A 24356-nucleotide genomic window follows, 5' to 3' on the forward strand; every position below is an offset into this window, starting at 1 on the left:
GTAGAAAACATTGCCTGTGCATGAAATAAAGTGATGGAAGGAGATGGTGGTTGCTGTTGTTCAGTCACTCAGTTGTGTCCACTTTTTGCAACCCCATGGACTGCAGCACACCAGGCTTCCCTGTCCTTCACCATCTCCTGGAGCTTGCTCAAACTCATGGCCACTGAGTCGGTGATGCCATCCAACCATCTCATCCTGTGTCATACCCTTCTCCTGCCTTCGTCTTTCCCAGCATCAAGATCTTTGCCAATGAGTCAGCTCTTTGCATCAGGTAGCCAAAGTATTGGAGCTTCAGCATCAGTCCCTCCAATGAATATTCAAGATTGATTTCCTTCAGCATTGACTCTCCAGGCAAGAATACTGGAGTGGGTTGCCATTTCCTCCTCCAGGGGATCTTCCTGACCCAGGGATGGAAGCTGCGTCTCTCGTGTCTCCTGCATTGGGCAGGGCAGGTTCTTTACCACTAGTGCTACCTGGGACGCCCAGGAAACGGTTAGCGTAGATCATTTTCAAACTCAGAACACTGAGGGAGAAAAACAACAACAACAAAACCCAAACAGTCATAAAGATGAAAGTCATCAAGGGATTTCCAAGAGTAAAATCTCACTCATTCTCAACACCTTATCCAGTACTTAGAATGCGGCCGGCCCTATTCCAAGCCTTTCACATACAAAAGCTCTTACAGTCCTCAGACCAAGCCAGCCCACAGGCTCCCTCAGCCCCATTTCACAGATGAGGCGCGGTGAGGTTGCCTGGAGGGGGAGTACCCAACCCCCAGCACTTCTCCAACAGCTCCGCTTCTATTGGAGCCCAGATACTTTTGTCTGTCCTGCCAAGGGAGGGACGGCACAGTCTCACCACGTGTGTGTCTAGGAACGGACCCTGATACCACTGGGGACAGGGTGCACCCTACAGGGACGTGAGGCCCTCAGGCCACCGCCCTGAGAACGCACGAGGCAGCCCTTCCTCTGTCAAGAACTGGGACTTCTCCAGGCAAACGCTAACAGTCCAGTCCTGGTGCTAATGATGATAGCACCTGGGACGGGGACAGAAGGAAGCAGAGCAATGACGTGCTTTCAGCAGGGCTTTGATCAGCTCAGAGAGCACAGCCGGAAGTCTGAACGGCTCCAGACACTTCATGTCTTTGGTTTCTCTGATTTGCCTTTACAGTTGCATCACAATTTTGGCCAGATCTGCATATGGCCAGCCTGTAATCTGCTTACAATTTTCATTTAAATCAACTCAGTTAAAAAGAATTAAGTATTTTCTTTACTCATGTCTTAAGTTCTATGCATGAAATCAATTTAACAATTATACTTTATTAGCACGTTTATCCAATAAAATAAATCTCTGTACCAACCATGATCATTACATGTCCTCCAAGGCTGTGAGTTCTGAAGAATTCTGAGTTGGCGAAAGTCACTCTTTACCCTCTCATTTAAAAATATAGAAATAATATATATAAATACGCCTTACATGGAGAAATTCACAGCAAACTTTTTTGGCCAATCCAACATATAACACATAGGTATGAATGGAACTTTTTGTTGTTCTGTAGTCACTAAGTTGTGTCCAACTGGTTTGTGACCCCATGAACTGTAGCCCACTAGGCTCCTCTGTCCATAGGATTTCCCAGGCAGGAGTACTGGAGCGGGTTGCCATTTCCTCCTCTAGGAGATCTTCCCAACCCAGGGATCGAACCCACACCTCCTGCATTGCAGGCAGATTCTTTACTGCAGAGCCGTCAGGGAAGCCCCAAATGGACCTGTACACACACACAATTTCAAATGGCTGAGAAAAGAAATGGGGCAGGAATCAGGCATTAGGTCAGGAGCAACAGAAGCACTGGGTTAAGGACAGGATGGAACATTTTAATAAGAAACTGCAGAATCTGGCCAAGTTCAGCCACCACCACTGCCACACAACAACAGACACCTCAAATATATAAACTAATGCACAAGTTTTGTTAAAAAGGGGGTGGGAAGGGGATAATCAGTAGGTAGAAATAAGAACCTAAAAACTTTGATTAATTAGATAAGTTATTTGCATTGTTTCTCCAGGAAGACTGAAAGAACACACATGTCTAAAGGGAGGGATCCCCCAGAGCCTGAGGGCTCCCCTGAGATGCATCTGGGAGGTGGGGGGAGTGCTGGGGGAGGGTGGGCTGGCTTCAGGATCCCCCCACAGCAGATCCATGCTTATCTGCTTCTGCAGTGTCCTCCTCATACGAGATTCTCTGTTCAAAGGGTTCGCTAAAGAGTAATCTGGAAAGCCCTGGTGATGTCCGATTTCCTCATTTTACCAGTGAGGAAACCGAAGCTCAAGGAAGGGGAAGACTTCGGGTCACTCAGTCAGCTGCAGTAGAATCCAAGTTTAGAGAACTCAACATCCAGACTCTGGCGACCAAAACCACCTCTAGGAACGCCCTCCCGCAGACTGGTGATCCTAGTGGACGCCATGGCACCAACACCCTCGCTCATCCTCAAAAGGGAAGTGCGATTACCCACCAATTCCCTGAGGAGGGGATGGCAGCTAGCAGTATTTAATGAAGCGTATGAGTCAATGGAACTCAACTAGAAATAAGATGAAGTCATTATCTGGGGAAGGATGAGGTAAGGAAAGAGGCACGTCTCTTCCTGAAAAGTCCTATAAGTCAAATAACAGATCAGGAAAGCGTCATACTCACTAATAACAGAAACAACAATGAAAACAGCAGTAGGAATAACAGCAACAGCCATAATGTATTCTTTATCATATACCAAAAACTGGAGTCAGCCTTTTATATGCACTTAACATCCCTGTGACTTAAATATTATTGGTCTAATAGATTTAAAAAAATTGAGCCAAAGTCCATGGTAGGATGGCCCGATTTCCTGGTTTGCCTGGGTACTAAGTAGTTTCCTGAGGCATAGAACCATCTATGCCCAAAGAAGGAAAATCCTGGCAATCCGGGGTGGCTGGTGACCTCACCTGTGGGCCTGGGAGGTGACAGCAATGTCCACGTCGGCCTGACTCCCCACCCACCACCACCTTCCATGGGGTAACTTCCCTCCACCTGTTCCAGGTCAGACTTTCACATACTGGTTTAAAGAAGGACAAGACCAGTATTGTATAAAACCACACGTTCCTGTGTAGCGTTATCTCCTTTTACCAAAAAAGAGCACTGCAGAGCCTCACGCCTCCAGCCTCCAGGAGAGCAACGAAGGGACACTTACCTTGACCTCAAACTCGAAGTGCTCGTCCTTCCCTTGGCCGCAGAGGACATAGCGGGGGATACTAATTTTGATGGGGTCCTTCAGGTCGTCTGGATTTGCTCCCAAAGAGCGGGAAACCATCCGCTATCAAAGGCACATTGGATGGAAGAACAAAGAGAGACCAAGATCACTGCACTGCATATACCCCACCCCGGCAGGCGGAGGAGACAGTTTCAAGCAAAGAAAAGAGCATCCAACCAGCAGAGTTTATTTAGAAAAATGATGGTTTCCTTTGAAAGAGAAATGCTAAGTCTCTCTCATGACAAAAGACCTTTGCTTAAGAGATACTAGTCCACAAAGGCAGCACGAAGGCACTTCCAAATGTTGTCTGGCTTTGATGTTCCTTTCAATTTACAGGAATGAGTAGGAAAAAAAGAACAGGTTACATGTCCTGACTTAAAAATATATATATATGGTATAAGGCAGAATCTTTTCAGAAAGTCTTAATCACTGAATAACATCTTTTTTCTTCACCGACTACAAGGCTGCGTGCTATACATAAAGCTCCAAAGCTGGAGATTTTATTCACATTCGCTTTAGTTTTAAATTCCAGGCATTTTCATAAGACAGTGTAGTGTGGAAAGCTCTTTAAACCACAATGAAAACAATCCCAAGTGTTTTCTTTAGGCTCCATCTGATTAATAATCAACTGAGCTCCTGACAAATGTCTATGGTCTGGATGGTGGCAAGGACGGGTTTGGCGAAGAGGTTAAAAAAAAAATCAAAAGGAATTCTCTTAAGTGTGAATGGGAAGAGATCTCTGAATAATCCTTATTGTTAACACCAATGGAGGGCTTTACAAAACACGAAAAGACACGTTTTTGAAACAGCAGTAATAAAATCATTAAAATCATAATTACAGTTAGCACCTATTGAATATTTACTATCACCTAGAACTGTGTTGACCAGTTCAACTGTGTCATTTCATTTAATCCTCATGATCCTCCCCATGAGGCAAGAACCATTATTAACCCAAATTATCAAGTAAGAGGCCCAACACCCGGAGTGTGGATAACGTGTAAGAGTTTAGGAAAATGGGAAGTGTTAAGAGCCAGGATTCAAACTCAGGTGAGCTGAGAAAGCCCGTGTATATCACCACTGCTAGCATGACCTTTATGTATTAATTTACATATTTTTAACTTTTTATTGGAGTAAAGTTGATTTACAAAGCTGTGTAAGTTTCAGGTATCCAGCAAAGGGATTCAGTTACACACACACACACACACATCCACTCTTGTAATTTATTTCTTTAATTAGAGTTGATTTACAATAGTCTTAGTTTCAGGTATACAAAGCGATCCAGTTACAAATATTTTTCAGATTCTTTTTCATTATAGGTTATTACAAGTTATTGAACATAGTTCAATATGGAGTATGGAGTAAGTTCTTATTGTCTATTTTATATATAATGGTGGGAATCTGATAATCCCAAATTCCCAATTTATCCTATCTTTTCCCTTTAGGTAATGATAAGTTTGTTTTCTGTGTCTGTGAGTCTGTTTCTATTTTATATACAGATTCATTTATATAATTTTTTAGATTCCACATGTAAGTGATTTCATACCATATTTGTCTTTCTCTGACTTGCCTCACTCTGTAGCTTTCAAGACATTTTAAAGTAAATCTGTCCACCTGAGATAAACTGAGCTAATAAACACCTCAGCACACAGAAAATAGATGGGAGATCCCACGATTATTAAATTTACTTATTTGACCAAAAAGACAACAGAGGCAACCAGCTCCCTCTCCCTCTGGGCCCTCGGCACCTCAGCCAGGCAGAGCATGAAAGGCCCAGCTATGCTTCGGGTGTGAAACGCAGGTCTCTGGGAGACACAGAGGCGTGGGATTCGCCTCAGATGGCTCCTTTCCTCCAGCTGACACTGCAAACATCCTGGCACAATATGAAGTTACCAGAGCCTTTTAGAGCGTCTTAATTTTGCACTGCACAGCTGGTTACCCAAGATAAAAACCATTCATTTTATTGCAATGGTACACCTCTCTTTAGCTATCCTTGGTGTCAAAAACCATAGTGGAAATTCCTAATGAAAAAAAAAGTTGTTTGAAGCATAGGCTCATAAATTCTTTAAAGAAAAAAATCACTGTCTTCATATTTAACAGGTATATGAATACTGTACAGACCAGTAACCTGGGAGAAAATGGATCTTATCAGGCAACTCACCTAAATCTAGGACAGCCCTTTCCACCCCAGCATGCGCATGTGTACCTCAAGAAATGGTTCTACTAGATGGTACACAAAAGCCACTGCCCCGTTTGGGACCAGACAGTGAAGAATAACTGATCCCTTCATTGAGAAGAGACTATTTCTCTTCATTATTTTGCATGTCAAGGACTAGAAATATTGTCAGCATTCCCACTAACATCTGGGGCCACAGTTTACTTCAATCTCACTGATTTCCCAGTAATTAAATATTAACAGGTAAAGAGAAATAAACACCTGCAGAAATGAATAACTGAAGAATAAGTCAGGAATCCAAAGACATTTGAGCAGAAGTATAGAGAAAAAGCACGAGTATGTGTTTCCACTGAATCACTGCTGCAATGGAATTTTTAGACGCTATGTTTTGAAATCAACAAGATATAAAATGTTGAATTCTCAGGATATACTGTGCAAGGTTCCTGACGTTCTCCTAAACTACGCTTCTGTTGGGCAGGAAGGAAAGTTAACACAAATGTCTGCCAAATTTATTTTTTTATTTGAAAGTAGTTATATTTTGAATATCGTGAGATTTATTGTAAATGTGTGCTGCATCATATCATATCCTATTTTCTGTGAGAGTTTTTGAATATCTATGGAATTACTGGTTTTGGAATCAGTCACAGTTTCTCTACATGGGGCAAAGAAGAGTCTTAGACCGAGGAGGGGAAGCCAGTGGCACAACATGCCAGGAGGTAACGAAACATGAGAGGCTGTGGTGCGGAAGCTCGTCTTGCAGGAGATCTGGTAAACACATGGGATGTGTCAAGCAATTTTAAATGCACCACAGAGTGGCTCTACTTAGAAATAAAAGGTCAAGGAGAAGTACATAATTAGTAACTTAGATTACATGTCTATATACAAGAAATACCACTTTTAAAAATAAGATACAGAGAACTATTTTCTTCTGATAGCTTTTGCCAAACAATGTCCAGTGTCAACAAATACACTATTTTTCCAGTGTCAGGGAAATACTATAGTCCGGTCCTCAGCCAAAGGAAGCAGACAGATCATAGGATCTGTTTTGAATGTTCAGGTTATAAGCTTCTCTTCCTTACTCAGGCTGTGTCTCCTTCAAAAGTAGCAAATAAAGGAAATTAACAGGAAGAAGCATTAGCATCCACTAGACTAGCTGTCGGCACTGCAGAGGGCACGGAGTGGACTGATCCCACAGGGAGGCATCAGCATTCTCCCCTAACTGCTCTAATTACGAACCAGATGGTTGAATTCAGCATACGCTGTAACTATGACAAGGTCAGGGCTCAGGACGGCTGGCTGATCTCTTAGCCAAATATCCACGCTTTGCTTTTAAAATACAGGCAAACCTGGCTTTTATCAGATTTAACAAAACTAGTGGTTCCCCTTTCTCTGTTTCCAGCATAGCACATATTTCTAATCCTTCCTTTTTCAACCATACATGCCACAGTGACAGTTTTAATTAGAGGTCTCTGCATCAGGCACCTACTGTGACCCCCACCCAGTTTGAAAACTGGGGTCTGGGGCATAGGCGGCAAGGGTCTTCTCAAGTATGAGCCCTGTCACAAGAAACAGGGCACAAAGGCAACCTGTGTGAGCAGGTGTACCCTACGAACGTGGCAGAAAGCCAAGGCATGCTGGCACGCCTGTCCAGAAGGTGAAGCGTCCCTGAGCCAAGCAGGGACCTGGCGCCGGCCCCATGCCTGCCACTGACCCAGATGTGCTAAGGCACATGGCATACCTGCTCCCGGTACGCCCCCTGCCAAGGCTGGGGCTTCACAACTGGCCGACGTGCACAAACAACCCAAACTCTGTCTTATTTCAAAGTGACTTTAGAATACTCACAGCAGGAAACAGAAATATGAGTTTTCAAATAAAGGAGTATTTCTGTCTTTTTGCTATATACCTATATATCATCAAGGATACATTAGCCAGAAAACAACAAACTGTACTAGATATAGATTCGTGTGGAATATCTTATGGTAAACTCGAATCTGTGATTCTCAGTACAAATAGATTATTTCATCCACATCTGAGATGATTGACATTGTCTCAAGGTTTGGAAATACTGAATATCTTATGAACGATTCAACTTGAAACAATTAAAAATGTTTCCATCTTTCTCTAGTCCAAAGATAAGTTGAATGGCCCTTGTCTCTAACAATGGATAACCCATCATTAGATGGATGGTTTAAAAAAGACTAGATAACAGGTGACCTTCCTCCTGGTTCTGTAGTGTCTTTAATGACCCATGCAAAGTGCCACTCATCGTCAGTCGCTGATTTTTGCTGAGCCAAAAACCAGCGCCTCAAACTGTGCTGAATTCTCAGGTCCAGGAGAAACTAACGTGGGGGACTGGCGGGGACTCAATCACCATGTTCCTATGTTTCTGTGGAGTATACTGTTTAACCTGTCAACGAAAGGAGCAACTTGGAGCACGCAAGGATATCTGTACTATATGCCACAATGGTTATATCCCAGCTTTTCTTCTGTAAGAGCTAAAATGCAGAGAGCAAAAAGGAGACATAAAGCATACCAAGAAACAATGGAATTGCTGCGAAACTCATAAGGCAATTCTTGAAAAACAAAACTTACAAAAAGAGAAATAATCCTTAATGTCTAGAATTCCAAGAAAAAAGTCAGGAAAAAAATCAGCAGTTCTTCCAATTAATCATTCATGCCTATGAAAAAACAAATCAAGAAAAAAATGTATACAGGCACTGTCAAGAATAACCATCACCAGGAAATGACTTTGGCAAGAATATACGTCCTAGAATCAGGACTGGGCTCGAGTTCCAATTCTCAATTGAGTGATCCTTTCAGACATGAAATGGAAATAGACAATTCCCCCATCCCAACAGGAGCACAGTGGACTCCAAAGGAACAGTATGTAGGAAAGAACTCAGTAGGCTATAAACCACCGTATAAAGGGTGGCCGGGGCTGTTACCACAATGATCCACCGCATCTTCAGCAACAAGTGATTTTAACAAGATGACAGAAGAAAACAAAAGTGAGCACTGATTTGTAACAGAATCTCTCTCCTTCTCACCAACTGGATTATTCAGTTTCACTTCTTATAAAGGAGAGTTTTTTGCTTTAATTACAAGAATGGGTCCTTAATAAGTGACTGGATGCTGGTAGTTCAGAATCTGTGTTATGTAAGAACCAGTAGGGGGCAAAAGAACGTGAGCGGTAGGAGAAGAAAAATCAGAGGAGGTGAGAGAGGGCGCTGTGTCCTTGGAAGGCTTTTGATATAATACAATTGTGGAACAGACCTGCTCCATTCTGCCACAGAGCGGCCACCGGTGAGTGGACTGCAGATGGAGGTCACAATGAGGAAGATTATGGGAAGAACGGTCTAACAGTGAGAGAAAGTGAAAGTCACTCAGTTATGTCTGACTCTTTGTGAACCCAGGGACTGTAGCCCGCCAGGCTCTTCCATCCATGGGACTCTCCAGACAAGAATACTGGGGTGGGTATCCATCCCCTTCCTCAGGGGATCTTCCCAACCCAGGGACTGAAACTGGTCTCCTGCATTACAGGTGGACTCTTTACCATCTGAGCCACCAGGGAAGCCCCTAACAATGAGAGCAGATCCCAGTGAGTACACTGCTTCAGAGGCAGGCGATGATCAGCCCATGGAGGGGTTAAGCAAAGACTGAATTGGGAAATAAGTTCAACTGATGACTGAGACCAACACTTCCATCAGGGAGAGGTCCTATACGTTTTATCTGAAGTTATCTTCAAGAGAACCTTGGGAAACACGGCTGAATGCATCCGTGTGTGGTCCCAATTCTCTCTCATCGCCAGAGGAGGGAGAGGAGGGAGATACTCTTGCCGTGCTGCTTGGTGAATGAGTGCACTCTTCCTTGCCCTGGGCTTTGGACTTGGATGTGTGACCTGTGCTGGCCAACGCGATGTTGGCAGACACGATGCATGGTTGTCTTTTCATGCTTCTGTCATCAACTTCGTGGCCACCGCCCCTTCCACACAGACCCCAAAATGAGACAGGTGGTACAGACCAACCCTAGCTGAGTTACAGATGACCCTGGCCTACAGCAGAGAGATGCCTTGGTTCAACTACAAGCTATTAGTGAGAAATAAAAGCTGTCTTTTTTGGAAGTCACTAAAATGTTGAGGGTTGCCTGGTATTTGGCAATAGCTGACTGATATAACATCCATCACAAAAGGTATGTTAAGGAAGGAAGCAGTAGTAACTAAAGAGTGAGTAGTGCAGGCTGTGTAACTCAATCAGCAAAAAGACCCCATTAGAAACTAGTCTGCCCAACAAGACCACTTGCCTATCTAAGAAGCACTAATAAAAGTGCTCTAATCTAGTTATCATTCAGAACTTTAATTCATCGAGGAAAAGGAATGTAAATAAAAATTATTATAATTACTGCTGCTGGAAGGCATAAGCATTCTCTCCAAAGGATGCATGCACATTTTTTTTTAAAGTAACGAGAATGGGTAGACAAACTGTTTTGAAGTGTTTTTCAACAAAGACTAAATAAATTCACCCTGCCATCCACAAGTCTGCACAACAGGCAGCTGTGAGCAAAATGGATTTTAATCAAATTCAGATGAAACTGCTATCTCAAAAGGACTCAAAGAGGTGTTGTCTAGAACACAGTAACAAGCTCTGCAATGTTCAGTGTTTATGCCGACATTATGACAATGCCAAGTGCCGTATAACAAAGTATGCATGAACCTATTTTTTTTTTTCTGATACAGAAACTCATTACCACTGAGAAGATGGTACCTCAGGCTGGACGCTGAAGCTGCCACACCTGCTCCGCTGCAGCAGCGTCCCAGGCTCAGAACCCCGGAAAAGGAGCCTGTGAGCCAGAGAGAGGCCCTGGGATCGAAGCCTTACCCATGGAGGATAAAGGAGCACACGTCCCTCCACTGGCTTCTCCCGGCCTCCTGACACCCTGAATGGTCACTTCATGATGGTAAATCAGGTCCTCAAATCAGGACCACATTTGATCTCAAGGTAAAATGCATGCTTAGGTGAAATGAAGTGACAGGTGGAATCTGAATTGCCTGGAGGCTGCTTCTGTTTTGTAGTCATAGCCTCATTTCAGGCTACGTGGCTCATAGAGCAGACTGTTGTCATAACCGATAATGTGATCTATATGCAGCACTCATGTCGCTGCACGCTCCATCTATGGACAATATTAAAGAACATAATTTATAACATGGCAGAATTCTGCTTCTGTACCTATGAGGACGAGCCAGTCTGTCTAATAAGTACAACTCTGCTAAAACGGACTGCTTATGTACTGTTTCGTTCCCAACCACACTATCCTTCTCTGGCATCTTACATTCCACTGTCCCTGCTCTTCATGATCATTCATTCTGTGCTTACAAAGAACACACAAGAAAATACTCAATTCAAATCAGGAGAAATATTGGTAAGATATTAGAAGACTCCTCTGGTTCATTCTGGAAGCTTTTTTCTGTGATAGAAGATCCACCAGCCAAGCAGACAGTAAACATTTTTTTTTAGCACTTAATTAGTTGTTGTTCATTCAGTTGTGTCAACAAACTAATTTTAATGATGCCTTTATCACAGACTCAAAAGTCTTCATGTATAAGGCAAAAGGGTGTGAACGCATGTGCGTGTGAGAGAGAGTGGCTGCCTCTGTGTGTCGGGGGGAGGGGTCATGGAAGGGTTAAAAACAAGCTCCACAGGAAAAGGAAAAAACATACGAATTCTACTTCCTCCAAAAAGATAAAAGACCCCACTTGGCCACCACCAGCCAGGCTGCAGCCAGCAGTGTGGACCCTGACACAGTCTCCTGGGTGCTGCCTCTCCTGGCTCCCCGCCCCCTCCCCAGAACCTGGGGGGAGAGGAAAACCAATGCTGGAAATGCAGGGCAAGTTCAGCAGCTTGTAGTCAGCTCTGGTGGGGAAGGAGGGGAGCTGTGCTTCCTGGACAGAGGCAGAGGGTCAATCTCTGGAGGGATCGGCTTGGCACTGGCCCACTCAACAATGAGGAACAGAAATGAAGAACATCACTTCTACTGTACGTGATGCAAAGATCTGACCGGAATAGAAAGTGGCCCTTGCAGCCCAGGCCAAAACAAAGGCCAAGTCACTGTGGATGCGCTGAAGAGCAGCTGCCGGGACCCCAGCTGAAGCTCAGGAGAGGAGAAGGGTGATGGGGAGGGGGCCTCCTTCCTCCCGAGATTCTGGAAGCTAGGAGAACACTCGAACTCGAGAAACAGGAGAAGAGAGGCAGGGCAACCTGGGGTCAGATGCTGGCAAACATAAACACAAAACGTGCAGGCCGCCTCCTCATAGGAATGATGACCAGAGATGGGTGGACAGGAAGGGGTCCACCAGAGGAGAGGCTCTGAAGAGCCGGCTCTAAGCCGCTTACGGAGGACGAGGACAGCTGGATGGTACCCGGAGGGGAGAGGAGCCGACCCAGGCTGACATGGCCTGAGCTCCCCCGAGAAGCAGGGCCAGCAGGGCCCTGTGGTGGGAGGTTGAGAGGGATGTGCAGGCCGAGAAGAAGGAGGGGGGTGGCAGGCAAGCGCCGGATGCCTTCAGGGAGGCCGCCATCTGAGACAGCCGCAGCAGCCCAGACACTTACCCAGAGCTGAAGAGCCTTTCTAGGAGAGAAAAGCCTCAGAGAAAGGACTGGAACGCGGGGGCACACGGCCCAGGGGGAAGAACAGTCCAAACAGCTGACGAGGGAGGAACTGAACCACAGGATGGAAAGGAAGGGGCCGGAAGTCTGAGCGGAGGACGACAAAGGCGATGCCCTGCAGAAGCCCCGGCAGGGCATGGCACTGCCCCCATCCCACGTGTTATGGGAGGGGGCAGGTGTTGCAAACCCTCGGGGCCCCCGGGGAAGGCTGACGGAGGCCTTCACTAACCTCGGCCAGGGGAGGACGCTGGGAAGGTGGCTGCCAGACCAGACACCTGCTCCGGCAGCGCACGTCTGCCTGCCAGCATCCGGCAGAAACCAACAGACGCTAAAGTACGTGACCACAAGTCAACACACCCCTACGTGCTTCCAGCACCTCACAAACAACGAGGCGGACCCAATTCACAAGGCTGACGTTCGGGAAAGTGAGGCGTGGTGGTGACAAAGGTATTTTATCAGTGCTCAGCTATTGTTTATTTCAGAGGAGATATTAAAATTTTTTACATTTCCTATTTAGAGAGGTCTGCATTTTTCCAGTTTCAAATCAATTAGCCACACTGAGCTATTCACAGCCCTGGACGGTTTTCATCGTGTTTATTCTATGAACAGCCTAAGAAACCCCACAGAGTACTGCTACGAAGCTCCTGCCTAGAGCCTCGTCAAGTGTGAGGTCAGCCACAAAGCCTCGTCCCGAGAGCTGAAGGTCAGTTTCCAGACCTCAGGGACCACATCCCGGCTGCCCTGCAGATCCAAGGTGCTGGTGCACGCCTGAACCTTTCGGGCTTCCTGAGGGCGCCGGGAAGCACCGCTTCCTGAACCTGACTGGCGTCTGCGTTTTTGGAGGAAGACGAGTTCGAGGGTGGATGACATCTTCGTCTCTGGAATGACGAGGCACCTGAATTCACTTAAGGCTCGGCATCTGACCACATCAAACCGCGTGCCTGGGGGCGGAGAGCTCACAGCAGGGCTGCGAGGATGGAACACGCGGTCTTCCCTCACCAGGGCCACGTGGGTGTTCAGAAGGACGAGCGACTGGCAGGGGCCTTGGCCGGAGTCACCCTCGACTCTGACCGTCGTGTAGAGCAAGAGTTGAGCCTCTGCCAGAGACGGGGCGCCGGCATCCAGGTTGCAGTGAAGGAAGTAAATCAGGTCCACCAGGGTATTCTGGAATCTGGATGATAACCGGACTCCGTTTGCCAAAACTATGTCAGGGATTTCTGCCTTCCAGTCAAGGGAGAGCTGGACCAGATCTTCCCGGAACAAGGGATGCTCGGCGCAGGCGGCGGCTTCGGACGCAGACGCAAGGACGCACAGGAGGTCCTGGCATATCTGCTGGCAGAGGTTCTTGTTGTAAGGAAACACTGTGAGCAGCAGACTCTCCGCAGAGCCCAGGAGCCGAATGCTCTGCCCACCGAAGCCAACTTCAATATCCCGGAGCCCAGAGAGGGGCAGGGCGTGAAACACGCCCAAGGAGCCCGGGGTGTCCAGAACCAGGGCGTACAGAGCAGAGCTGGACAGGAGCAAGCACGCAGGCTGGGGTGCCGGCTCCGCGCAGTTGGCCACGGCCAGCCAGTACATGGCTCGGGGTACATCCGTGCTGCCCCAGAGCTCTGGTAGGGAACCGGCCACCAGCTCAAGAAAGTCTGTGAAGGGGCATTCTTGAAGTTTCAGCATTTGGTCTGGGAATCGCACAAGGGTCTGCTTAAACACAGAGCCCCTTCTGGCACCTTCCATGTCCAGGCAGGAGACAGAGCCCAGTGAGGAGCCCGAGAGCTCGGTGGCTGCGGGGCCAGCAGGCCGGCCCAGGGCTCGGTAGGGCGCCAGGCTCCCCGCCCGCCCCACGGCCCCTGCCCTGTCCCTGCTGCCAGCCTGAGCTTCCCTGGGGAGAAAAAGCGCTTCTGCTGCTGCCCCACCCATCTCCAGGAGCCTGTGCAGGGGTGAGAGCTTCAGAATCGGCAGCCTCGTGAGGTAGGTCGCTGCCTGCGAGGCCAGCCGGGTGGGGTCGCACAGGCTGCCCACGAGCCGGGCTTGGCCGACGGCCTCTGCACCTGCCCGCAGCAGGTGGCTGCTGGTGTCTTTGTAAATGTCTGAGACCCACTGGTAAACGAACCCCAACCCACGGCTTCCCTCTGGCTCGACAGTCATCAGGGACTCCGGAGAGCTCACCGCTCGGGCTGCTGCCTCCTCCCAGCGGAGCTTCGAGGCCAGTGCCACTGGGGGGACACTGGCCCGGGGGACCCTATGAGAGAGAACGAAGCAGAGGAGCTGGCTCCGCCAGGTCTGCTCGCCCCTGCCATCCACGGACACTTCCTGGGATGTATGCTGCAGCCAAGTCCAGCTGGACGTGAGCCCCGGGCTGGGTCCACCTTGAGGACTCGTCGGCTCGCTGAGGTTTTCTGACTCACCATGAAAATGTCCCGCACCGCGGATGCTGCTTTCACTAAGAGGAGAGGTTTCAGTGAGATCGAGGCTTTCTGGTTGAGAGTCGCCTCTGTTACAACTGCTGCTATGTGACGGCTCGTGCTCCGAGGGCCGAGACCCCCACTGGTTTGCTCCCCAGCCTGGCGCTGAGCAGCAGGCAGAGGGACCAGGGATGCTCCAGGTCATGGGCAGGCTCCTGTGGCGGGTCTGGTTCACCTCCCCCCTCTCCTCTCGGCCGGGGGCATCAGTGACGTCTCTGGGCAGCAATGGGGCAGGACAGCTCTTCTGTCAAAAACAGGTGAAAGGGGGCTGTGGCATCTTTTGCGATTCTTTTTGCATGAATGAAGATTCCTGAGGTCATTGGCTTTATCGTGTGGATTAATGCAGAGGTTCAATTGATAACCAAAGCCATTTGTGTTGATTTGACTCATGATTTTAGAATAGAGGAGCTGATTCACACACAGAGCATCAATTTCTGTATTTCACATCTTATAAATTGCCAAGTATTTTGATAGGAATACGTTAGATGGGATTGAGCCACAGTATCCATTTCTTGGTCTAATATTCTACTCTTAAAAAAAAAAAGACAGAATCCTAAGGCCTTGATTCAATTTTCCAGGGGGCAAATTTAGTTGTGAAAATAAGTCCTTGAGTAAATGTCCAAAACGTAAGAGTAACCGGGGGGCATACTTAACATGAATGAGAAACTGGCAAGCATTCCAACCTCATGTGTTTCTCTGGCCTCTTGGTCTGTTTCACGGGAATCCTTCGTGTACATCTGCCCTGGTTAGAGCACCATTACAGTATCTGCAAACCAGCACCACAAAAGGCTCATGGCCAGCCTGCTACAGGCTAGACATGTGGATACAAAGAAGTGAGAGGCAACATCCTCTTCTTCACAAGGTCATCTCCTGAGGAGTCGGACGTTCAGAGGGGGCCAGTGTTATTCCCGGATGGGTAGGATGGAGGGTGAGATGGTCCGTCTCCTGTAGGACATCCACCCCTCTGTTGCTCACTCTGTTCAGTGACGTAAGATTTCTACCACCTCCTAGTTTTGCTTTTTTTTTTGCTTTTTAATTTAGGAGTGTATGGGAAGGACAAGTCCCTCAGTGGAGGAAAATATAAGAAAAGCCTTACAAATCATATGCCCAAATAAACCCTGGTTTGACAAACCACTGGAGAAATAAGCTACCCAACCAAGAGTGTTTCCTCTGTGCCATTGCCAGCACGGTCCATAAACAGGCAGGGTTCCTAACACATTGGGAAGTACTTGGGTTCATTTCCAAACCCCCTATCTGATTCTGATTATATAATTCAGCCTCTTAAATGCAGACCAAGAGAAAGGATACTGTTACAAATGAAAAACTGGGCAGAGGGTCTCTACCACAGCTACACACATTCAAATAAAGTCAGAGCACTTTGCAACCGGCAGGATTCCGTTTAATTTTTAAGTCATATAATAGCTTGCCTTGCCTATTAGCCATTAATCTCACTGGGCCTTCAAAATTCTAATTATGCAACTAAACATTAAGAAAATTTAATCACACAAGCATGCCGTAATTTAAGGCGACCCTATCAATCTGAAAAGTCATTACCTACCTCATATTTTAGCTTACGTTGAATGGTGCCATTGTGGAGTTTCTCATTATCCTGAAATGAAAATAAAAGCCCTCTATATTAAATTACAGCATGTTCACATAGAGGAAAAAAAACTGATTTGATTAGAATATTTATGAGAACAAAATTGTAAAGAAACATACTTGTCATTCAACAATGACCTTTCTTGAGAGTTTTTATTTCCAAGGTAAACGTGACTGTGTGGATCTATCTGCCTATAAATGGAAATGAACCATTTATTCCTAACCTTAAAATTCGCAACATAACATTAAATGCAAGATTTCCTTAGGATACTTCTTAATTTGTAGGACAGGAAGGAAATAACTTCATTTTGATAAAAATCAACTAGTCACAAGTATGTATCCTCTCAAAGGCAAAACTGTTATTTCTACTTGGGATAATTTATCAAGTGAATTAAATACTTACGAAATTGATTATATTTTTGGAGAGAACAGAAAGGTGTTACGTGTAGAATTTTTGTAAATTAAGGTAAATAAAACATTTTAGGAAACTTCATATTCACTTAAAAATTTCCCCCAGAAGTTCAAAATGTTCAAATAAAGTTACTTCTGAAATAAGATTATTTGTAAACAAGCTCCACCCAAGTAATATTTAATTATTTGAGAACATTTTATATCTCAATTTTCTCACTGAAAAACTGTAAATGAAAGATCACCACCCCCAGCTGCTTAATGAAAAGGCATCTTGAAAACGACCGCCCGGACCACCAGCTCCTTCGCTCACCTTCACGGTGTCTGCAGGTTCACTGCTGCCATCACCAACCACACGCTGCAGGTCCTGCAGGCGTCTCTGGACCTCCTCCTCAATGTACGCACTGATCCTGAAAGCCAAGGGGACGGGAGTCCATGATCCCATCTAACCACACCCTTGGCAACCAGAAGCCTTCTCATTCTAAATGCAAAACATAGCTAACTCAGAGCCTCCAACCTTTGCCTTCTTTCTAAGAGATGTGATATCGTGTATTCACTACCTTGGCTTTACCTCCAACAAGAGAGGCCTGGATAAATTACCGAATCCTGGGAACAGAAGGGAGACTCAGTTATCCTGTCCAAATTCCCTCTGATGTCCCAGGCAGAACGCCTGCTGTGGGACAAGGAAGAGTCAGAGACCCTCCACGGACTCAGAACTGACTCTGAGACCCAGCACTTCCCTCACCGAGCCTCGGTTTCCTCACAGACACTGGTGATAATTATTGTCACAAAACACAATCATTTCAGAGGATTAAAAGGCAAGACAAAGAGGCGGATGCGGTCTCCACAGACGGCACGCTGTCTCACCTCATTCCTCCTCTCTCTCGTCGCTGCATCTGGCCGTGAGACACGACGCTTTACAGGTCTCTACCTGCCAAAAGGCCTGGCGAAGGGCCAAGACGGTGGAAGCCAGAAACAGCTGGCTTCTGAGGCAGCTGTCAGTCAAGTATGTGGCACTCCACACAACACACAGGGGAAACTGTATTAGGGGCAGCCACCCACCCAGAAGAACCAGGGAGAACAGAGGATTTTGGTTCCGTCAAAATCTTTCCAGTGACTCAGGCCACCCAAAGGCAAGGCTTTCTCAGTTCTAGGCTCCTGACTCAGGGTCTACAGATGCTGAATTACACAGATGGTTTTAAATGGGCTGTTTTGCATGTTTACATCTTGGCACACTAAAAAATTAAAAATCTGGTTTGATCTAAGTCTACACATAATTCTAAAAACACTTCTGTACTACTGACCATGGCTAAAGAACTTTCAGATATGCTGGGTAAAGAGATTAATATATACGTAAAATAGCCCAAAAGAATGGTGCAAGGGTAGTGGAATACAGTATTTACATTTCAGTATTTCAGTAAAGAAAATCATATGCAACTGAATATGAGCCTCCTACAAACAAATTCTCTCCCTGAACCTTTACTTAAATTTTAAGTGCCACAGAGGACGACAACCTAGGTTTAAAGGACTTCAGAGGTTTGTGCCATTCTGAGTACATTTTGATATCTGAATAGCTATCTTCTAGTACCCAGGGCTCAGGACAGTGCAGTTTGAAATGTCCCCATGGCATAGACGGGGTGAGGGAAACAGTCAATTTTCTTACAGGCAATAAATGAATAGGTCGATTTAGCTGAAGGCTCCAAGCCACAGATCAACTCATGATGCCACCCAAATCGAAAATCACTTTCCTATGGTAACATCAGATATGCATGCGTGCTCTTCATGGTCATTCTGAATAAACGGTGTGGTCTCTGCGGTATCTATTTGTAACCAATGACTTCTGTAAACTATTGGTCAGCACAAGGGCCTTCTTGGTACAATCCAATTAACTCCACTTTGCTCCTCTCGACCTGGCCTGGCATCACTCCTTTCGGGTTCTCCTGAACCTTTTTTTTCCTTTAAATATTTATTTATTTGGTTGCACTGGGTCTTAGTTGTGGCCTGTGGCATCGCTCAGGATCTTGCACTGTGGCACACAGATTCCCCAGCTGCGGCATGTGAGATCTTAGTGCCCTGATCAGGGAGTGAACAGACGCCCCCTGCATTGCAAGGCAGACTCTTAACCACTGGCCCACCAGGGAAGTCCCTCCCTGAACCTTTTAACAATTCTACCTTCTTACGCAAACTACTTGCATCAGCATTCTTCAGATGTGACTGGCCGAGTATCCGGTGTTGAGCCCTTTTAAAGGACATCTCACCCCACCAGGGGCCAGGCAGCAGCTGATCAAGACAAATATGTCTTGGAGACAAGTACTGCTCATCATCTTGTATAGAGTCCTTCATATGCACCTGGCCAATACAGGGCACCCTGAGTCATCAAATCACGTCACAAACAGGCCTGGCATCAGTGTGCTGTCAAGTACCTCGCATCCATCAGAGGGACCGGGTGAGATTTTTCTGCACTGGATGGGAAGCTGGAAGCAGCAGGCTTTCCCTCTAAGGTCCCACGATGCCCTTTTTGAACACCATCGACCTCACAGATCTTCAGCTTCAACTGCTGGATTTCATGCTCTAACCTACAAAGATGGAAGTTATGTGAATTCACTCATTAACAGTGTCTCCTGAGCTTCTTCCCTAGAAACCACAGGAGATCCAGACAAAAACTGCCCAAGGAGCTTTACCTTTTGGTAGAAAAGGTACTGCAGCCCTATACGATATTGTATAAGGTGGTAACAAGCCACAAGAGAGTTTCAGGACAAATGCCACAGACATCCAGGAGTTAAGAGTTCTACATAATGGGCAAAGGTATTCCTACTGTGCCCAGTAAATCCTCAGAGGTACAAGTGCAGGATTCTGAGCCCTGACCCTGGCTTCAACAAAACAGTTGGTTGTGGACTATATATCATATCCCAACAAGAATGTCTATTTGACAAAAGAGATTTTTGTTTTAAAGGATCTTTCAAAACCGCCAATCTAGGAGAACCTTCAAGGTCAAGGCAGTTCTAAATTGAGTCCACACAGGCCAGTGGGAATCTGGCATTTGGAGATGACAGTGAATGGTATTCCAGGTGCAGAAACAAAGGGACCACGCCACAAAAACCAGGAATCTGCTCTGGCTAAGGCGGAGGGTATGGAAAAGGGAAAATAGGTGAGAGAGACCTAGGAAAACAGGCTGAGTATCTACAGAAATTAATAGAAACCATAAGCTGCGGAACCAAACATTTACTTTCAAAGGCAGACGATACAGCTAATACAAGGTCAAGTGTGTAGGAGGCTGGTCTCCCACTGGCGCAGGCGTGACTGAATTCAGGGCCATCAGGCCAAAGAGCCAAGCTGGCCCATCAGTGTGTCCTGAGGAACACTAGACCCCTCTAGGGGCTGCAGCCCACTCACTGCTATGAGGCCTGGATCTCAGCGTCTTCGTGTATCACATGAGAGTAACTAGTCTCTCCAAATTCCTTTGGGTCCAAAATTCAGAGATTCTGGCTTTAGACGCCAACACGCTATGACACTGCCAGCTCTCACATCACCAGCAGCAACCTGACTGCTCTGCTCTCATCATGAAAGCCAAGTTCTTGGTTCTTGGACACATGATTATGGGATCACCACAGTAGGCGCTCCTGGGTTTCACAGGAGGCAATGCCCAGCTTACCTCAGCCGTTCATCTGCCTACTGATTACCAAGTGCCAGCCTGCAGAGCACAGAGCATTCTCAAAGGAAAAGCGAGTGGGCACAGGGGAGGGATGTCAGCGCCCAGCTGGGGGCAGAGATCCAGGGAACGAGGTCCACACAGAATCTCAGAGATGGTAAGGAAACAGAGCCGATTCAAGTAGGTGGTGGCCAAAGTTTATGATTAAGATGATGCCCATGAAGTTGTTCAAAGTCATCCTTCAGGGCTGGGCAGTGGGAAGGACTCCACCAGAGCAAAGAGGCTCCGGTGGGGCTCTGAAGGCTGAGCGGGATTTATACGGGTGGCAAGGGACAGCAGTGAGTCCCAAGGAAAGGGTCGCGGCACACGTGAAAAACTGGCCTGCCTGGCAGCAACTCTGCGGTCAGCAGACAAGAGGACAAAGGAGCCACGAGCTGGTGTTGAGGGGCAACCCTGCCACTTTCCAAGTGCCTGACACTTGTCCCCTGTGGTTATATAACCATCGAGGAGGAAAGAAGAAGAAAACGGATTAAACTTAGCTCATAAAGCAAGCTGGCAGAGGAAGACAAACGCAGTGCAGTGTTGGTCCAATCTGGCTCCATGTGAATCTAGTATTTTGCACTTTGGAAAATTCACAAGTGGTCAGGTCAGGGTGCACAGCAGACCCTGGCTCAGTTGGGAGAGCCCAGAGAAATAATAAGACACAAAACCAAGACCCCCAGAATGCTACAGGACTGTCACAACCACAGCAAAGCACGGAGAATCTGCCGGCCTCAATCAGCGCTTTGCAAAATCTACTCCCATCAAAACACACGAAGCTAAAAGCCTCCTTTGCACAGCTTCCAGAGAAATGCTGACATTGGGAAATCACTCAAGTGTATCTGCCATAATCGAGTATTAATACTAAATGGCCAGGGAGCGAGGCCGGCTGACAGAAGCCAGGGACGGCAGGCTCCGAGCCCCACTGCATTCTCACCGTGAAGCGCAGGAGACAAACTGAGAGCACGCCCCCCTCTGCTTTGCATTTCCTGGGGCTGGAGGTTTGTCCAGCAATTTCATTTATGTAACAATCATTTTCTTAAACCTCAGACCTATTTCTCTGAAGTCAGAGCACTGTGGGTTTTGATTGTTTCATCTGTCACTGTTTTGCCTGAGGGAATCACCAGGGAGCTAGGTTAAGAGAATAATTTAAGCAGATGGTTTGAAAGGAGGCTGTCCTGACCCTGGTGATGGCCGGGAGCTCCAGCAGCACCTCACGGTAGGTCTTGCCTTGTCACCAACATGGATCCCAAGCCTCTGCCCACGTCAAGCTGGGCTCGACAAGCCAGCAGGTGGCTTCTGCCGCAGCCCTGAGAAAGGTGTGGGAGGCAGGGGGAGGACTTCCCGGGAGGCAGGGAGCCTTCCAGCCCCCTGTACTGGGGCTTCAGTTAAGATCCCAGTAGACCAAAGGGTCTGGAATTACTAAAGAAAAGCTCCGTGTCCTCCTAAGGGTAAGGACAAACACTGCAGCCCCAAGACAGAAGAGCCTGTCCATGCTAAGCAGGGCAGGAAGGGGCTGGACAGGGGACGAAGCCCCCTTGCAGAACACCACATCTGGAGACATCTGCAAACCAGGTGGCTGCCAGCCTCGCTGAGAGTCTTGGCATCACACCCACAGGGTTAGCAGAAAAAGCACCTCCAGTGTGTGTATTTGTTTTGAGGCCCTACCTCCGGGAAGCATGGGGACAGGAGGGAGGTGGAGGAAGAGAAACACTCTTCCTTTACTGTGAACACAGCACTGGCTCCTAGTCCACAACCTCGGAAGTAGTATCAGTAAATCATCACCAAATGAGCCTGGAGAGACTTGTGTTCAGAACATCTGAAGAGCTTTACTTTTTAATTCTGAATCCTGAGGGCTCCCATCAAACACCGAAAACCCCCAGGGTGGGGGGAGGACTGCTTCTCAGCTCACTGCCAGGCGTGGAAATGGGTGTCTATACCGCCTGTGAACTCAGGAGCATCCCTCATCAGAGTAAGTGCTGCTCATCCTCACAGAGATGCTGAGGTGTGGGCAGGAAACAGGGAGGGAGGGGTGGGGGGTGGAGATCAAGAAACAAGAATGGGGGGAGGGGTGGGGAAATAGAGCTGGAAGCCTTTTCAGCATTCCATGGTTATTAAAATATTACATACACGATTAGAGGTCACTGAGGTAACAGACCAGGACTTGGTTTTTGTGTTTTTTCAAATTTAGGATGGTGATTCTAAAACAAGGATTCTAAGGAAAAAGAAAAGAATTAGCCTTCACTGCTGTATCAGTCAGAGATACAGCATTCAGGGGTAGAAACCAAGCTATTAACCTAATGCCTGGGGGCCCGGAAGGTGTAGCAGCGCTCCCTGGGCCGCGCTCACCTCTCCCGGTCCTTCTCCAGGGCTTCCTGCCCGGCCTGCTCGCCGCCGGCGGCCCGGGCGCAGCGCCTCTGCAGCGCCGAGTGCCGCCTCTCCAGCCGGGCCACCGCGCGCTCCAGCGCCTCGCGCTGCTGCTGCTCTCGGGACTCCAGGATCTCCTTCTCCTTCCGCCTCACCTTCTCCTCCTGCCGGGCCACGTTGGCCGTGAACTCGAAGGTGGCCTGCAGCTGCTGCAGCTGGCTGGCACTGGCCTGGTACTGCGCGAGCTGTTCTTCCTTTTCTTCCATCTCTTTCTCCACTAGGTACAGAGTGTTGTCCAGGCCGAGAGGGCCTCGGTCGAGGATCTCACGGACTCTCTGCTTCTCCTCCGACAGCCTAGGCAAATGCTCCCGCAGGAGGTCCTCGAGCTGACGCTTCTTACACTGCAGCCTACCCTCCGCCGGCCCGGTCCGCTCCACCGCTCCGGCTGCCCACAGAACAGCCGCGCCGCCCTCCTCCGCCTTTTCCGACCCCCTCAATTCTTCCTGGCTGCCAGATGGTAAGCGCTCGTGGAGGATTTCCTGGTCCTCCTCCACCTCCCGTTTCAGGAGGTCCTTCTGCTGCACCAGCTCCTTCTCCAGGTTGGCCAGCGTGGCCAGCTGCCTTCGCTTGAACTCTAAGAACCGCAGCTGCGCCTGCTCGAGCTCCGGGCCGTCGCCACCCGCCTCGGCCCCGGCCTCCCTGGCGCGCAGGAGGGCGGCGCGGATGCCCTCCAGGTGCCGGCGCTCTTCGGCTGCGCGCTGCGGCGGCCGCAGTAGCTGCTGCTTCGCGTGGAGCTGCGCCTCCAGCTGCGCCACGCGCAGGACCTGCTCCTGCTCCTGCTCCTCCAGCCGCTGCTTCTCCCGCTCCAGCTTGGCGTAGTGCTCCTCCTTTTCCCTCTTGAGTCGCTCCAGCTCCTGAAATATCTGAACCTTCTCGGCCTTCTCGTGGCTGTTGAGTTCCTGCAGGCGCTGGAGCTCCTCCTGGACACGCAGGAAGCGTTCCTCCTCCTGTTTCTTCTTCTGCAGCTCCGTCTCCTGCTGCTCCCGCTGCCTCGCCTCCTCGAAGCGCTCCTTCTCGGCCAGCAGGTCCTTGAGCGTGCTCTCCAGGTGCGAGCTGCGCCGTTTGAGGCTCTCCTCCTGCTTGCGGATCTGCCGCTGCGCCATCTCCGTCTCCTGGCGCTGCGTCTCCACCTCCTGCTGCATCCGCTCCAGCGCCGCCTTGTCGGACTTCTGCTTCTCCTCCATCTCTTCTATGAGTTTTCTGAAACGCAAAGCGGTGACGGGGTGTTATTTGATGGCTAGCTTCACATGCTGCTCTGACTTCTCCCTGAACTGATATATCCTGGAAATGGACTTACACTGCACACCCTTCACTAAAATTTTTAAAAAGAGAACAGCACTTTCCTTTTAATATCCAGTGGCCTGCTGTTTAATTTTTTTTACTCTGTAACTGTCCAACATATCATTTGCCTAATCTCCTCCAGTAGCCTCTGATATCATTTCTTTGTAGTGCCTATAAGCATAATGTGTTATGCATGATATAATTTTAAAAGACCCCTGAGCTCAAAGAGAAAGAGCCGTGCCCAATTTAAATTTAAATGTGAATAATTTTATTCAGCCCAGTGGCTAAAACTCAGTGGAAATTCGGTGACAAAATGACATTAAATAAAAATGCTTATGCTGTCCTCAACTCATCGGGGTCAAATATCAAAGTCAAGATAATCAA

The 24356-nt window shown here is 47.8% G+C and overlaps 1 protein-coding gene across 4 annotated transcripts in view; it reads right to left on the reverse strand.

Annotated features, from left to right (window-relative positions):
- Positions 1-24356, reverse strand: part of KIF16B (kinesin family member 16B) — a 279477-nt gene that overhangs the window by 69393 nt on the left and 185728 nt on the right. For 3 of the 4 annotated variants that reach the window (XM_043884697.1, XM_043884696.1, XM_043884698.1), the window contains 5 exons: positions 22614-23891; positions 19000-19152; positions 16890-16986; positions 16128-16178; positions 12566-14813 (listed from right to left, as the gene is read on the reverse strand). In XM_043884697.1, the coding sequence (XP_043740632.1) occupies positions 12756-14813; positions 16128-16178; positions 16890-16986; positions 19000-19152; positions 22614-23891 (3637 nt within the window). In that variant the 3' untranslated portion in view covers positions 12566-12755. Of the gene's footprint in view, positions 1-3215; positions 3339-12565; positions 14814-16127; positions 16179-16889; positions 16987-18999; positions 19153-22613; positions 23892-24356 lie in introns of those variants that run through there. The other variant, XM_043884699.1, reaches the window with a different exon arrangement.

The sequence above is a fragment of the Cervus elaphus genome, chromosome 23, assembly GCF_910594005.1.
Source record: "Cervus elaphus chromosome 23, mCerEla1.1, whole genome shotgun sequence".
In the NCBI taxonomy this organism is placed as follows: domain Eukaryota; kingdom Metazoa; phylum Chordata; class Mammalia; order Artiodactyla; family Cervidae; genus Cervus; species Cervus elaphus.